General features: G+C 45.3%; 1 protein-coding gene across 1 annotated transcript in view; it reads right to left on the bottom strand.

Moving 5' to 3' along the window:
- Window positions 1-17,691, bottom strand: part of RGS17 (regulator of G protein signaling 17) — a 75,384-nt gene that overhangs the window by 7,028 nt on the left and 50,665 nt on the right. Inside the window, exon 2 of the mRNA XM_040427341.1 lies at window positions 11,443-11,677. Within this exon, the coding sequence (XP_040283275.1) occupies window positions 11,443-11,677 (235 nt within the window). The remainder of the gene's footprint in view (window positions 1-11,442; window positions 11,678-17,691) is intronic.

Below are 17,691 nucleotides of genomic sequence, written 5' to 3'. Positions count from 1 at the left end.
CATTATCAGTAAAGATGAACGAATTGAAGTTGACGAAGTGGAATTCGATCCGAATTTCAGGAAAAATTCGATTCGCACCGGATCCAAATTTCCTCACGCTTTGTAGTAACGTATCGCATTTTTTCCTAAAATGGCTGCTGGACATGGAACAAGGAACTATGGGAAGGCGGGATCACCCATAATGCCATGCATGCAGCCAATCAGCAGCTAGCCCTGTGATGTCACAGCCCTATAAATAGCCATCTTGGACGTCAGCAGGCGTTAGGGACAGTGCTAGAAAAAACTTAATTGTGCTAAATAAACGATTTACAAGTGAAGGAAAGGATTATTCAAGGTGTAGGGAAAGGATAGGGAGGAATCATTTCACAGCATTTATGTTGAACAGGGTTCAGTAGGGGAGGTTACAGCCTGGGTAATAGGAACAATCCTATTACACCTTGCTGCACTGACCGGGGACACAAATTGCCATTATACAGCTCTGTGATTCCAGCAAACCGTTCTTGTTATTAGGGTGTTACAGCCATTAACAGGGTTTATTACAAGGAAATATTTCTACGTCTTATTTGCCCTTGTACTGTGCAGTTATATGTTCTAAAGCATTTTTTGGCTTGTATTAGTGGGAAAAAGGGCTTATTAACCGTTGTGTGGTGAAGTGCTAAAATTACAGCACTTTTTGTTGTGTATTGGTGGCAAAAGAAAAATATATTTGCCGTTCAGCGGTGCAGTTATTTGTTCTAAAACCTTTTGTGGCGTGTATTAGTGGCAAAAGTTAAATATATTTGGTGTTCAGCGGTGCAGTTATATGTTCTAAAGCCTTTTGTGGCATGTATTAGTGGCAAAAGAAAAATGTATTTGCCATTCAGTGATGGCCAGTTCGCAGTGTTCGCCAGCGAACACATGCGGGCTGCCATCTTAACTCACAAGTCCAGCGATGCACAGGTAAGCCCTTACCTGTGCCGCGAGCCGGTCTGAAACAAATGCGGTCACCGGGAGCAGGCAGTTCCGGCTCGCGGCACAGGTAATGGCTTGCCGTGTGTCTGCCAAAGTGCACGGCAGCGGCGACATATGGAGCTGTAACTATGGTCAGGAACAATACGTGTACTTTACGGCCCACTGGGTGAATGTGGTTCCTGCACAGCCACACCAGCAACTTGGCCAGGTGATGCCGCTTTCGCCTCCACGTTCTCACGCCATTGGTCCTGCGACAATGTCTGTTGTCTGTCTCTGCCTCCTCATGCTCCACCGTGTCCTCAGTCTCCACTGCAGAGACAATTAAGTCCAGCATACCACATATACAGGGAACGGCGGTGTCATGCTGTTCTGCAACTTGCTTGCCTGGGCGAACGGAGTCACACAGGGGAGGAACTGCTCTGTGTCCTTCATCAAGAAATCGAATCCTGGCTTTCTCCTCGACAACTAAAAATCGGAAACCACGGTGAACGGCAACGGGAAGAACATGGTGTCGGTGCTGCGTCTAGGAGGGCTGCCCTGCATGGCACACGTGTTCAATGTGGTTGTCAAGCCCTGTGGGGGCTGAACTGGAGTAGGAGGAGATTGGAGCACAAGCAATGTGTAGCGAAATGGGTGTTTTTTCTACACAGAACCGGAGAGGAGGATCAGGAGCAGCCAGAGGAGCTACCGGGCGATGAGGAAGATGAGGCAGAGGACCCAGACACACCGTGGCAGTATGCAGTGGAGATGGAGGCAGGGAGTCCCTCCAAGTCACTTGCATAAATGGCCTGATACATGCTCAGTTGCTTGCGTAGTGACAGCCGAATTGTCACCATTTGCCAGAGGGATGACTTCTGGCTCTCCACCTTGTTGGACCCTTGCTACCGGCCCAAAATGGGGGCCTTTTTTACACCCGCTGAGAGGGAGCACAAACTGAACTAATATAGAGACATCCTATGTAGTCAGTTGGCCGCTGCCTATCTGCGCAATCGTCCATCCTCTTGCCATAGTTGCTGCAGAGGGGTGGGGTGGCAGGAGCAGTACCAGCTTTATCAGCAGCAGCCTGAGTCTAAAGTCACTGATGAGCAGCTTTCTTCACCAACCGAATTAAGAAACTACTCATCAGCAGCAGCAGGTAGACCTGGAGCATAACCTGAACCAGCAGGTGGTGCATACTTGGACAGCACCCTGCCACCCCATATTGAAGATCCGCTGGACTTGTGGCCGCAACTGGCCGAGTTTGCCCTGGAAAAGCTGTCCTGCCCGGCCAGTAGTGTGGCATCAGAGTGGGTGTTTAGTGCACCGGGGGCCATACTTACCCCAAGAAGAACTCGCCTGTCCACCCAAAATGTGGGTCAAGATGAATCAGGATTTCCACCCACCAATGCCTGATGCATCAGACTAAATCATCCATGGTGCCACACCAACACTTTGACAAAAGAGACCGGTTTCTTCTGGCTACCTGCCTCAGCTACTATTCTGATGCTGTGTAAGGGATCAAGGGGTTGGTTAATCTGGAGCACAGGATCAGCTCCGATTTTCACAGCGGCGGTTGCGTTCCAGGTTGGAACGCAACGTGCGCGATGACGTCAGCGCGCGACGTGCGCGATGACGTTATCGGCTCCTCCCTCACAATCACTGCAACCCGATATATGCGCCAAGGCACCTATACACGGCGTTCCACTAATTTCGGAGTGCACGCCGTGTATGCTGCTAAGGTAGCCTCACCTCTGTCATTCAGAGCTGAACCACAACCTGCTGGGACCCTCATTGCTACAGCATCACCACGCCGGATACTTGGACCTTCTTGGTAGAGCACCTAAACCGCAAGTATCAGTCTACTCAAAGACTGGATGTACCTGGACTAATTCAGTTCTCTCCTATTACTAACAATACTTCGGCACCTGGTGCCCGCTTACTGCTGTTGCTGGTGAGGGGGGTGAATTAGTAACAAGTGTTACGGACGGTAACTCTGTCCCTCCACACAAATTGTCTACTACATACACCTGTGAAGGTATAGGAGCTACATTAATAATTGTTATAGCATAGGGAACAGGTGTATGATGTTTGGATCCCTAACTCTCCGTATACCAGATTGAGAGAGCCGCCTGGGTATCCGTCACTGAACCTGAATTACCATACCCGCTCTCGTTTTGGGCTGGGTATTGGTTAATGCAAAACGCCTCCGCAGTTGAGATCCTCGCCAACCAGTTCGGTGCATTACATATTAGTGGAACCCAAATGGATCCAGCGGAGTTAGCGAGACACATGGTCACTCTCTCACAGAGGGTTGAGAACCTCTCAGAGGATGTTCTGAACCTGCAACTGGAGAACCAGACCTTGCGAGACCTTGTCGCACAGAACACAAACCCCCCAAGGGAGGGGCCCGAACCTATGGTCAGTCCGCCGGAACTATTCTCAGGGGATCGTAAACAGTTCCGTGATTTCATAAACGCTTTAAATTTAATGTTTGAACTTCGTCCTAGGACGTACCCTACAGACCGGATAAAGGTCCTTACAATGATCTCCTTCCTTAGGGGTGAGGCTAGAGCGTGGGCAAATACCTACTTGGAAAGGCAGGACCCCGTCCTAGACAACTACCACCAATTTCTCACAATCATGGCTCTCTTGTATGAAGACCACAGCAAGCAGCAGACGGCGGAATCTGCCATCAGGAGCATAAAACAAGGCAGACGGCCGGTTGAGGACTTTATTGCCGAATATACACGGTGGGCTCGGGAGACCGAGTGGAACGATATTAGTCTCAGAAACCAGTTCCGTCTCGGCCTCTCCGAAGCATTGAAGGATGAATTGGCAAGAGGAGACATGCCCCTCACCCTCGATGAATTAATGCAACGTGTCACCATCCTCGACAGACGTCTACGTGAACGTAGAGTTGAGCGGTGCATTGGATATGTTCCTCCCAGTAGACCAACCCAGATGCACCCCCCTGAAGAGAACATGGAGATAGGTGCCCTTAGGGGTCCTCTAACAGACAGAGAGAAAACCAGAAGACGTAACTTGAATCTCTGCCTTTATTGCTCTTCCGAAGCCCATGGGGTAGATGATTGCCCGGCTATACGGAAAAAGTCCGAAGGTAAGCAACACAATCGATGTAAAATCGTAGTTCCCCCCATCAGAACCCCGGGTTACTTATACACCTCTCTTACTCTACAGTGGGACCAAAGTCGACTTACCGTTGACGCAATGGTGGATACAGGTTCCTGTGGAAATTTTATCGATACGCTGTTGATCAAGCGAAATAAAATTCCATTGATTAAAAAGAACTCCCCGATGTCCGTGAGTTTTATTGATGGTACTACTTCGGCCTCAGGCCCAGTTCAAACCCAAACCCCACCAATAATGGTGACGTGTGAAAACAACCACACTGAATTCATGTCTTTTGACATTATATCTTCCCCTTTATTCCCTATCATACTAGGTCTACCATGGTTAAAACTTCATAGACCAACACTTTTATGGGACCAAGGTAAGGTTAGACTCAGGGTATTGCCAGGAGACTTGCTATCCTACAAACCCCATATTAACGGTTGGGGGCACCCAGATACCAGACCTCTACCAGGACTTCGCCGACGTGTTCAGCTCTAAGAATGCTGAGACACTGCCGCCTCACAGAATATATGACTGTCCCATAGACCTCCTTCCAGGTAGTGAAATACCCACAGGGAGGATTTATCCATTGGCGAAACCTGAGTTGGACCATCTCAAACAGTATCTAGAGGAAAACCTGAAAAAGGGGTTCATTAGCCCCTCTACCTCACCCGCAGGTTCGGGAATGTTCTTCGTTCGGAACAAGGATTCCAGCCTCCGTCCTATCATCGATTATAGGGCTCTAAACAAAGTGACGGTAAAAAACAGGTACCCATTGCCTCTCATTAATGAGCTGATTGAACGCCTCAGCACTGCCACTGTCTATACCAAACTGGACCTCAGAGGAGCTTACAACTTGATAAGGATCAGAAAAGGAGACGAGTGGAAGACCGCTTTTCGCACCCGCTATGGACTTTTTGAGTACCAAGTGATGCCGTTCGGACTATGCAATGCTCCTGCAACATTCCAAAATTTCATAAATGACATTTTTCGTGATCTACTGGATGTTTGTGTCATTGTCTATCTGGATGACATATTGGTTTATTCAGATAACATCCAGGACCACCGAAGACATGTGCGTTGGGTACTAGCACGATTGAGAGCCCACTGCTTGTACGCAAAATTGGAGAAATGCGTATTTGAAACGACCACCTTACCGTTCTTGGGGTATATCATCTCCCCCGAAGGAATTCAGATGGACCAGTCCAAGATTGAATGTATACAAAATTGGCCCAGTCCGGGTTCCAGGAAGGCACTCCAAAGGTTTTTGGGGTTCGCTAATTTCTATAGGAAATTCATCAAGAATTATTCCGCTACTACGAAACCGCTTACCAGTCTTACAAGCATCAATACGAGATTCAAATGGAATCAAGAAGCTCAGGAAGCATTCCAACTACTAAAGCACAGGTTCACGTCCGCCCCCATTCTCACCATACCGGACCCTAACAACTTGTACGTCCTCGAAGTGGATGCATCCCAAAATGCTGTAGGTGCTGTCTTATCTCAACGCTCATCGTTAATGACACTCTTACACCCGGTGGGGTTTTTCTCCCGGACACTAAATCCGGCCGAGGTCAACTACCCCATAGGGGAAAAGGAACTTCTGGCAATAAAAAACGCGTTGGAAAATTGGAGACATATCTTGGAAGGCTCAAAACACCCAATCACTATTTATTCAGATCACCGCAACCTCCAATACCTAAAGACCGGTAAGACATTATCCTCTCGTCAAGTAAGGTGGAGTTTTTTCTTCGACCGGTTCGATTTCCAAATCACATATAGACCAGGCTCAAAAAACGGAAAAGCAGACGCGCTTTCTCGATTGAATGAACCCAATCCAGGAGCAGATTTTCCTTCTTGGGTCATTCCACCCGAAAAAATTATCGCTTCTGTAACTCTACATCAAAAACTTAAGGACAACTTAATCCTAAATGAAGAGGATCGTCCTTTAGGACTCCGCAGGGATGATGAGGGCTTCTACTATAAGGAGAATCTTCTATACATACCACCAAGACTCACAACACAAGTAATTCAACTACACCATGATACTCCCATGTCGGGGCATCCGGGCACCTCCAAAACCGTTGATTTAGTCCGCAGATACTACTGGTGGCCCAACATGATACAGGAAATTCAGGACTATGTCGCCTCATGCGAGATTTGTGCCACTTGCAAACATGACCGTAAGCGACCTTACGGTTTACTAATGAACCTCCGCTGCCACTGCTCTTATCTCCAGGACGACTGGGAGACCTTACTTCCCCTTGCGGAATTTTCCTATAACAACTCCAAAAGTGCCTCTACCCTCTATTCTCCATTCTTTTCGAATTACGGTTTTCACCCTTCTCCTATCACTCCGTTGAGTGTCCTTACTAATGTGCCAGCTACTGAAGATTACTTCTCCACATTGCAGAAGACCCTCAAGGAACTTAAAGAAAATCTTATCCGAGCTAGAGAACGTCAAAAAATTTATTATGATCGACACAGAAGGCCGAATCCCCCTTATCAAATAGGGGACTCTGTCTGGCTGTCCACCAAAAACCTCCGCTTGGGTACTCCCTCTAAAAAATTGGGGAAACAGTTCATCGGACCATTCCGTATTGAGAAGGTCATCAACCCTAACACCATGAAACTCATCCTACCTCCTCGATTTCAGATACACCCCACTTTTCACGTTTCCCTGCTGAAGCCTGTTCGTCCTAACCCTTTTCCAGACAGGAACCCTGCCCCGTCACCTCCGGTCATAGTCCAAGGTGAGGAAGAGTTCGAAGTTGAGGAGCTGTTGGATTCAAGAAAGAGGGCGGGGAGACTTCAGTACCTTATACGATGGAAGGGTTACGGTCCCCAAGATGATTCCTGGGAGGTGGCCGACGTTGTCCACGCTCCAAAACTGCAGAAGGAGTTCCACCGCAGGTTCCCCGACCGGCCCTCCCCTTCTGGGGTACCCCGGAGGGGTTCCCTTAGGAGGGGGGTACTGTAAGGGATCAAGGGGTTGGTTAATCTGGAGCACAGGATCAGCTCCGATTTTCACAGCGGCGGTTGCGTTCCAGGTTGGAACGCAACGTGCGCGATGACGTCAGCGCGCGACGTGCGCGATGACGTTATCGGCTCCTCCCTCACAATCACTGCAACCCGATATATGCGCCAAGGCACCTATACACGGCGTTCCACTAATTTCGGAGTGCACGCCGTGTATGCTGCTAAGGTAGCCTCACCTCCGTCATTCAGAGCTGAACCACAACCTGCTGGGACCCTCATTGCTACAGCATCACCACGCCGGATACTTGGACCTTCTTGGTAGAGCACCTAAACCGCAAGTATCAGTCTACTCAAAGACTGGATGTACCTGGACTAATTCAGTTCTCTCCTATTACTAACAATACTTCGGCACCTGGTGCCCGCTTACTGCTGTTGCTGGTGAGGGGGGTGAATTAGTAACAAGTGTTACGGACGGTAACTCTGTCCCTCCACACAAATTGTCTACTACATACACCTGTGAAGGTATAGGAGCTACATTAATAATTGTTATAGCATAGGGAACAGGTGTATGATGTTTGGATCCCTAACTCTCCGTATACCAGATTGAGAGAGCCGCCTGGGTATCCGTCACTGAACCTGAATTACCATACCCGCTCTCGTTTTGGGCTGGGTATTGGTTAATGCAAAACGCCTCCGCAGTTGAGATCCTCGCCAACCAGTTCGGTGCATTACATGCTGCCACCCATCTGATGCCAAGTGCTCCTTCTTTCACTCACCATCTTCAGCTGGTACTGGTATTTCCACCCACCTCGCCACTCTGTCACCGAAACACTCTGTGATCTCCTGATGCTGCTGCCACCTCCACACTATGTCACCTTGCCACTATGTGGTCTCCTCATGCTGCTGCCACCTCCACACTATGCGACCTTGCCACTCTGTGGTCTTCTAATGCTGCTGCCACCTCCACACTATGTCATTGTGCCGCTCTGTGGCCCCCTGATGCTGCCACCCCCTCCACATTGACATTGTGCCACTCTGTGGCCTCCTACTGCTGCTGCCACCTCCACACTATGTCACTTTTCCACTTTGTGGTCTCCTGATGCTGCCGCTACCTCTACACTCTGTCATTATGCAGCTCTGTGGCCTTCTGATGCTGCTGCCGCCACCTCCACACTGTCATTGTGCCACTCTGTGATGCTGCTGCCACCTCCACACTATGTCACTTTTCCACTTTGTGGTCTCCTGATGCTGCCGCTACCTCTACACTCTGTCATTATGCAGCTCTGTGGCCTTCTGATGCTGCCGCCATCTCCACACTGTCATTGTGCCACTCTGTGGCCTCCTCCTGATGCTGCCGCCACCTCCAGACTCTGACATTGGGCCACTCATGCTGCTTCCACCTCACAACTATGTCATAGGGCCACTCTGTGAACTTCTCATGCTGCTGCCACCTCCACACTATGTCACCTTGCCACTCTGTGGTCTTCTGATGTTGCTGCCACCTCCACACTATGTCACCTTGCCACTCTGTGGTCTCCTCGTGCTGCTGCCACCTCCAAACGATGTCACCTTGCCACTCTGTGGCCTCCTGATGCTGCCTCCACCTCCACACTCTGTCATTGTACCACTCTGTGGCCTCCTGATGCTTCCACCTCACAACTATGTCATAGGGCCACTCTGTGGACTCCTCATGCTGTTCCCACCCTCCCCACTTCATGACTGGGCCACTATTTTGCCTTACAGCCTGGCTGACATCATCATGCTGCTGCCACCTCCACACAATGTCACCTTGCCACTCTGTGGTCTCCTCATGCTGCTGCCACCTTCACACTATGCCACCTTGCCACTCTGTGGTCTTCTGATTCTGCTACCACCTCCACACTATGTCACCTTGCCACTCTGTGGTCTTCTCATGCTGCTGCCACCTCCAAACTATGTCACCTTGCCACTCTGTGGCCTCCTGATGCTGCCTCCACCTCCACACTCTGTCATTGTGCCACTCTGTGGCCTCCTCCTGATGCTTCCACCTCACAACTATGTCATAGGGCCACTCTGTGGACTTCTCCTGCTGTTCCCACCCTCCCCACTTCATGACTGGGCCACTATTTTGCCTTTCGGCCTGGCTGACATCATCATTTATTTGACCCTTCTTCTGATCTGTCAGAAGGAAGGAAAAATGAGACGCACAACGAATCCTGTCTGTGTAGCAGCTATAAGGCCTGTATGGTTCCATCAGAATTGCAGGAGTGGGTACAAAACACAGAAGACATGCAAATATTCCATTCACGTGTCATCTCTGTTTTGGATCAACTCCTGTTTTTTTGGGCATTAGCAATACTGATGGATTACTGACCAAATGCTGAGTCAAGGCGGATGGTCAACAGACAGAATCCGTTTTTTGTGGGTTATTGTTCTGACGGATCAGAGAAAAGGCAAAATAATCAGTGACATCAACACATACTTACTGCTGACACCCTCTCCACAATGTCGGGGGGCTCTACTTGTATATAATAGAACAGTTCTGTAGACATCTATGTAGAATCAGCTGACGACGGTGTAAAAGGAGTGCGCTACTTCTTGACGCTTACATCGACCTGTAAGGCTGAGCTTATACTTATTTGATCAGTTTTGTCCCTGTGACTGCCCAAATAAGTGAAGTGTGCAGTGATTCTAAGAGTGATGCCTGTCATCTGCATGTCATACTGACTCACAGTATTATTTCACTACCACAGCAGACTCCCCATGCGGGTTACTGCAAAGCACAGTGTTCTACACCACTATAAAGCCAGGAAATAGCTGTTTTTAACGCGAATCGCCGCAAATAAATTTTTGAAAAATTCGCTGATCTCTAATTATCAGTTTTAAAATTGATTTATAAGTTTTTTTATAATCAGCAGTGTTACATTGGAAGACTGTTGCTGCCCTGTTCTCCTAGGTAGGCACGGGCGCCATTCCACTGACCCCCTCAGTGTTTTCTCTGCCGACCACCCGTGGCTTCGTTTCAGCAGGAACATCTGCTCTGTCTCCCCTTGCAGGCCATAGCCTGTGCTTTCCGGCTCATCAGCTTGCCCATGTGGTGCGCTGAAGAGCTGTGTGCCCTCTACTTGTAATATTGATTTATGGAAAGTTGTTGATAATTAAAGGTGTAATAATAGTCATTCCACTCACCCCTCAGTGTTTTCTCCGGTAGAGTAGAACCAGATGATCTGCTCTGTCTCCCCTAGTAGGCTGTGTCTTGTTTTTGGCAGCTAGGCCTCTCCAGTCTGCCCATAAGGTGCGTGTGCTCCCTGGCTCTTAAAGGGCCAGTGTGCATGTACACCCATTTGCTGGACAGCTCAGGTTACTTAAGGCACCTTCTCCTGTTGTAAGGTGCCTGAACAATAGGTAATCTAGGTTGCTAGTTCCCTGCAAAGGTGTATCTGTTTGTCTGCCCGTGTACCGAACTCTGCCTGATTCCTGGATTTTGACCTTCCACTGCCTGTCCTGTCTCATGTCAGACCTCCGCATTGACCCTTCGTTTCCTGCCCTGACCTCGGCTTATAGCAGTCAATGATCTCTCACCAAAAGAAAGGTATACTATCTAAAAGTTGCCTCTGAGCTTTTTCATAGGGAAGTGGGGGAAGCATTTTATGCCCTCTTGTGGGGAGACCCTGTGTCTAATCAGACAACACCTGTACTCATTTTCATATCTACCTGAGCGATAACTGAATGCTGATTTTTGCAGCAATCCGAATTTTTCAGCAATATTTTTTGTCAAAGAGAGTATTTTACTTTTAAACATTTGCCATCTTTCATTATTATTGTTCTAGATATGTTCTGATTTAAACCATTTCTTAGCAGAAAAGAAAAACCACAAATCATATTATTCATAATTATCATGATCATATATTAAGCTATAAGTTGAAGGGGTTGTCTAACTCCTTACAAATGATGACCTATCTTCAGGATAGGCCATCATCACTATCTGATCAATGACCGTCAAACACCCAGCTGATCTGCAGTAACTCCAGAACTTGGAGCAGGAAATACACAGGTCCGTCTGTCGTGCAGCTCATTATTGCAGCTCATTATTGCAGCACTGCTCCCATTCAATTCAGTGCAAGTAGCAATGCTGTTACCAGCTCTGTCCACTGCACAATGGACAGATCTGTGAAGTTCTGGTGCTACTACAAAACAGCTGATAAACAAGGGTGCGTATGGATAGGCCCTCACTTGCAAAGAGCTGAACAGGATATTTAAGGCTACTATTACTTTCACCCAAAAAGGCAATTTTAGATTAAAAAAAAAGTATTAACAAAAATTTACATTATGCTTCAAAAACATTTTTGTATTGCACTTTTATTTCTCCATTTTTCATTAATTGCAAAGGACATCACTAACTAACTAACAGGAAGGACTTACCTCTTTTGGTGAAAGTATGGAGATATAATCTTCATATATATTCCTAGCCTTTTCTTCGACAAGTTTCTTATTTTGTTCATTCTTCAAGTCTTCACATGCCAGCCAGAAAAGCAGATTTTCTTCACTGTATTCTGTGCGTAAAAATTCTCGGAAGAGATTTCTTCCTGCAGGACTCCGCATCATCTTGTCAAAATTATGAGACCAAGACAGAATTTCCTCAGTAGTTGGAATTTGGCTGAAAGTCAAAATGTCTTATTAGTCTACTCTCATATGTACTTTGTGTCATTAACAGTGATTGTACAGAGCGAGATGGTTGTGCGACAAAAACAGATCCAGTAGGACTATTAGTAGTGTTTTTAGATAAATTGTATCATACAAAGATAACTGTTGTAATGTATGTGAGCATGTTGATATGAACATCACAGAATTTGGTGTCAACATAATATATCACAGTCTTTTTCAAAAACCCATACCAACATTGGTATACGTACATGTCATAGTGGGAAACAATGCAGCTGACTATGGGTGGGGGCTCCTAATCCAATTCAGGCTACAATTATCTTACTTTATTGTGGATACTGTGAACCTGCATAGGGCTACCCCTTGGACAGAGATGAAAAAAGTTGATCCATTAAGACAAACTCTATTCATATTTCCTCTTAGTATATGTGGACACAACCTAATTTTCAAACCTCTCTCGCTCCAGGGGGTAATATAATGCTGAGGTGGCCACAATGCCCATGGCGTGACCAAAGATTTATGTGTAGCCACTGAACCGAATGGGGACACAGGACAACTCACAAGTTGCTGCAACCACAACCCCAAGATCACAAATAATCCAGCCCTACTCGATTCTTTGCAATTCTGGGGCCACGTTGTAGCAATTTAAGTGTTGCACTCCAACCCCATTAAGTTCAATGGCTGCACCGTTACACAGCAATCTCGGATGCATGATGGGTGTTATGGCCAAGACAGCGTTGCAACCCCAGCCTTACATGTTTACCTATTTTTTGCCATATTATATGAGATCACATATACGCCCAACTCAAAATATATTAAATAAATCAAGATCCACCTAATTATCCAAGAAGATAACTAGAAAACTACATATTGGTAGTAGAAGATAGCCAACATGGGTAATAAAAAATAGCTAATATGGATAAAAAAGGAAAAATTACACCTTTTATGCAAATAAAGGTTTTTCGTGCAAACATTAAAGAAAAAATGCATAATGTATTTGGTGTCTGTGTAATTCCTATAGAAGGTAATGGAGTGGTGGACATACGTGAATGCTATTCAGAGAGGGACTCAGGGACTTCTTGTTCTCGGAATTGCCGAGGGCCCCAGCAGTTGGGCCCTCCGTGAGCTAACATTTATCACCTATCTCCTTGGATAAATAGTTTTAGTGGGACAACCCTTTTAAAGTGTACTGGTTGGTAAAGCTTGAGACTATACACTGCCACATATTAGGAGATGTATTAAACTAAACTAAAACTGTCTTTGTTGCCCATAGCAGCCAATCCCAGTGTAGCTTCCATGTCTCATATTCTTCTTGTATAATAAACTGCTGAAATGGCTATATGATAGGTCAGTTTTATAAAATCAAAGATATACTTAAAGGGGTTGGCCCATCTCATACATATAGCTAGGATATGCCACCAATGTCAGTAGGGGCGGGTCCCGACTCTGGGACCTGCACCTATCTCTAGAACAGGACCTTGAAAGCAAAAGAGAGCGCACCACACATGCTTGGCGTACTCTCCATTCACCTCTATGGTAGTTGTGAAAAGAGCCAAGCTGGCACTCGGCCATTTTCAGCACTACCATAGAAGTGAATAGAGAATGGCTGCTATTGCCTGGTGTGCCCTTGTTCACTTTGGGGGCCCCTTCCTAGAGATAGGACCGGCACCTATCTGACATTGATGTCATATAATAGCTATATGCCACCAATGTATGAGATGGGCCAACTTAAAGGACAGGAAAAAATAATAAAGGGGGCACCCAGTTAATATATATATATATATATATTTGTGTTTTCATTTTTTCCTCCCTTTTCTGTTCACATAGCCAGACAGAGCTTTCCTTTATGTGCCACAAGTTGTATTTTTTAATTACTCCATTTAATTTGTATTAGAAAAAAGGGGGAAAAAATTGTGTGATGAAATAAAAAAATACTCTGCAGTTCTGCCTTTTTTGAGTTTGGTTTAACTGTGCTAAAAATTACATGACTACCTTATTTTGGGGATCAATACAATTATGGTGAAGCCAAATTTATATTGTTTTTATTATGTTTTGCTAGCTTTAAAAATATAAAAACATTTTAAATAAAATCAAAATTTTCTTTGCATCACTATATTCTGACACCTATGTTTTTTATATTTCTGTCTACAGAGCTGAGGTTTTTTGTGGGGTGAGCTGTAGTTTATATTGGTAGTTGGTACCATTTTGCAGTACATCTGACTTTTTGATCACTTTATACATCATGGATGACAAAGAAAAAAATTAAGGTGATTTAGATTTTTCTTTTCATTACGGCATTCATTGTGCAGGAGAAATACTTTTATATTTTAATATTGTTCATTGTTTTAGATGTAAATTTAGAAATGACAGTGACCTGAATTGTTTACTGTTTTATTTTTAAAAACATTTTTTTACTTTTTTTTAATTCTAGTGAACATGCAATTGTTTGATCAGTTATATTGTGGAGTGCAATAGTATGCTATTGCAGTTCATAGGGATTCTCTGCATGTACTACTGAGCTGGGCTTAACCGGTATTTTCCAATAACAGGCCTGGGAGCCTTCACAAGTCCTCAGGCTGCTCTAGCAACTAATTAAATCCATGTCATTTGAGGGGTTAAATGAACAGGTTTAGAGTTATCTCCGATCGCAGTCATTGCTAATGGGTGTCAACAGCTTTACACATCTGAAATCCATCGCATACGGAGCTAGTGAAGCTTGTGAGACTGGTCCATACACACCTGGCGCACCTCAGATGTACTCCCATGTGCACAAATGGGTTAAAGAAAAAAGAAAAGATACTTTAAACTTTTTTATTATTGCACTCTACTTATTTTGAGCTAAAAGTCATCCTGTTCATTGGGTTCTGTATTCACATGGAATCCCTTCATCTGATGGCTCATGTGAATCCCTTATCTCCTGAAGCTTATAAACACATATTTAAGCCATATTGTTATCAGTGTGACAAGAATTTTGCTGAAATGTGTATTTAAGTGCTGTCAACAGCTCAAAGCACAGGGCTACAGACTGAGCAGACAGCTCTGCTGGATGACGGGACTTGAGGAAAATGGACACTGACAGTCTGCAGATACACTCTCCATTAACCCCTGTAGTACAAGAACTGCTGGAAATTTTCAATAGAGACAAATTGGAAAAATAAATGATTTTAGCCCAAAATAAGTAGAATGCAATAATAAAGAAATTGCACCGAAGATACCCTTTAATAGCTCTCAAAATATCGTAATGTCTAATGTTTTCCAGGAAGCTTATATGATAACATTGAAGCTTTCACATTCTCCATGATGCTTAGACAATATACATCATTACCTAAAGGCTACTGCTGCCAGTATATAATATTGAAATATTGTGTCGTGATTTTCAGAATTGCTGTAAGCGCATATGTTCTTCTTGTGTAATCATCATACATGTGCATGCCTCCAGCTGGTATAAACTGCGTTCTGCTCCAAGAGATAGTTTTCCCACTGCTGATTTACTTTCAGTAGGCACATAGCTTAAGGTCTTGCTTTGTAAACATATATTTGATTCCCAAGAAGCTCTGAGTTTAAAATAACTGTTTTTAACCAGTCTGATCTCCGATTTTTGGCTGCCTTTCTATATGAGGTTAAATAGTAATTTGGTTATGTGCCAAAATAAAGATGTGCTCTACCTTCCCAGAACATGAGGATTTCCCAGACTCAGATGCTGTGGGAACTCTGTGGAATCCAGATGCATAACGTGTGCCTCTGTGCATTCCACAGAAAGTGCAATGTCCTGGAACGTATGACATTTCATGCCAAAGTGCATGTTTTCATGTGAGAACAGGTGAGATTGTTACTGAGAGATTAAAGTAAAAAAAAAATATTCAAAAGCTGTAATTACTGTAGCTAAATTCTAATGATCATCTGGATATAAAATATAGAGTATGAACAATAAAATGGCGTTAGCTGCTCTACGTTTCAGAAGTAATAATACAAAAATAAATCCAATCTGCAAGAAAAAATGCCCTGGAGGAGAAACAAAACTGATAAAAGGGCTTGTAGCAGCGTCCTCTGTGCGACGCTGTCCCCCTACTTACCGCCGCGGTTCCGGGCACCGTGCTCATCTGTGATCGTGGTCTGTGCTTCCCTGTCTCTGCTGCAGCTTTAGGTTCTGCCTGTGTGGTTAGTATTACCTTTGAAGATTCCGCTCCACAACTTCCATTCAACCTGAACGCTGCTTGAACTAGGCTTCGGTTGTGACAGTACGCATCACTCCCTGGGCGGGGCTGAGTTGTGTCAGGTGATCTCGTTAACCTATCCTGCCTCTCCTGCAGGTACTTTAGTAGCTCAGCCCTCTAGCCAGACGCCTCAGTGTCAAGGTCCTAATCTTGTGCTAAAGAGCTTGTTTACCACTCGTGTTCCTGACTTCCTGCTTCGTTCCTGGACTTCTTTATCTCCTATCCCAGCATGCTTGCATCGCCTCTCCTGTTGCCGACCGGGACCGGGATTGTCTGACCTTGCGCCTGTGCCGCCTTCCTTGACTATTTGCTCGTCTTGACTATGTCTCTGTATCATCTTCCGGTTCCTGTCTTGCTGCTCCTGATCACGACCCTGCCTGCTTTACTACATCTGTACTGTTGGTACCTTCGCAGGTAACTCCTCGTCTGCTTGGACCAGCTGTCACTGACTGGTTTACGCTCCAGAGTAGCCCCTGGCAACTACCGACGCTCAAGCCTATCCTCACCATCAGAGGCTCCAGTGAAATCCGGGTAGTTGCTCAGTCACGCCCCTTTGGAGTATTGCTAGTCAGTGGCACAGTGGGTTCACATCCACTGTTCCGTGATAGGGCTGAAGATTCTTCGTTATAAAGAAAGAATACAGTACACTTAGTCTTGAGAAGAGACGTCTACAAATATATAAATGATTAATTCCGGAAATACTGCTAACAGCTGCTTAATGTAATGTTCCCTTTAACCCTTTAAAGATGACCTCTTGGGTAAGTACTTTCATTCCACATGCAAAAACAATTCTGGAGAACCTTTTCATCAAACTTCATGTTGTGCCATTCCTCTATTACTCCTAATAGAAAAAAGGTCTAACTGGGTGTTACCTGTGTGTCCCTGGACAGTCTGATACTAAAAGCAATGATTGGCTAGTGTCAAACTGTGCAGGGCCACACTCCCCAACAGGTAACCCCAAGTAAGACTCTATTGCAGACTGTTAGTAATTCATTCATAAACTTCAAAGAGGAATAAAAGAGGGACGGCACAACATACATAAAATTATTTTTACACAGGGAAAGTAAGTAGTTACTGAAACAGACATGCCAGGAGAGATGACAGGTTATCTTTAAAGACGTGGCCAAGTTTGGTAATTAGTGGCAAATATTTTTCTCATTTATTCATTCATATTTCGTAACTTTTCTATTTTTCTGTTGTAGGATGTGTGATCTTTTTTAAACTGCATCGCTCTTTCTACATTTTATGGACAGGGGAATGAACAAAAAACTGCAATTTTATCCAGGAGACTGCATTACAGGGTTTGAAGTGGCACAACCTAGGAAACCTCTCGTTTGACAACCCAATCAATATAGAGCGCTGTGTTTCAAGGAATATTCAAGGTATACAGTGTGAGTGTGTTAACAGTACAGCCAACATGCTGTACATTATATATGCTCTGACACACTGAGCCATACACTTCAAAAGGCATCTGAAGATGTTCAGTGGTACCTGGCACCAAAGCATTAGCTGCAGATACTGTAGGTCATGTAAGTTGCAAGGTGGGGCCTCTATGTATAGGATATCCATTTCCAGCAGATCTGGTTAATTTGGAGGATAGGTCAATACCTTGAATTTTTGCAGTGTGCCAGGGCGCATTATCCTGCTGAAAGTGGCCACTGCCATAAAGGGATCTGGAATTCCTTACAGGGAATCTCCAGGTCCACAGCCTCGGCGTAGACTTGGATTGACAATAGTAGCATTGCAAATTCAATGGAGTGGTCAGGAACTGAGCCGAGATTGATGACCAGGATGG

The sequence above is a fragment of the Bufo bufo genome, chromosome 4 (genome assembly GCF_905171765.1).
Source record: "Bufo bufo chromosome 4, aBufBuf1.1, whole genome shotgun sequence".
Taxonomy (NCBI): Eukaryota; Metazoa; Chordata; class Amphibia; order Anura; family Bufonidae; genus Bufo; species Bufo bufo.
Note: the sequence above shows the minus strand (reverse complement) of the source record. Positions and strands in the feature narration are given on the sequence as shown.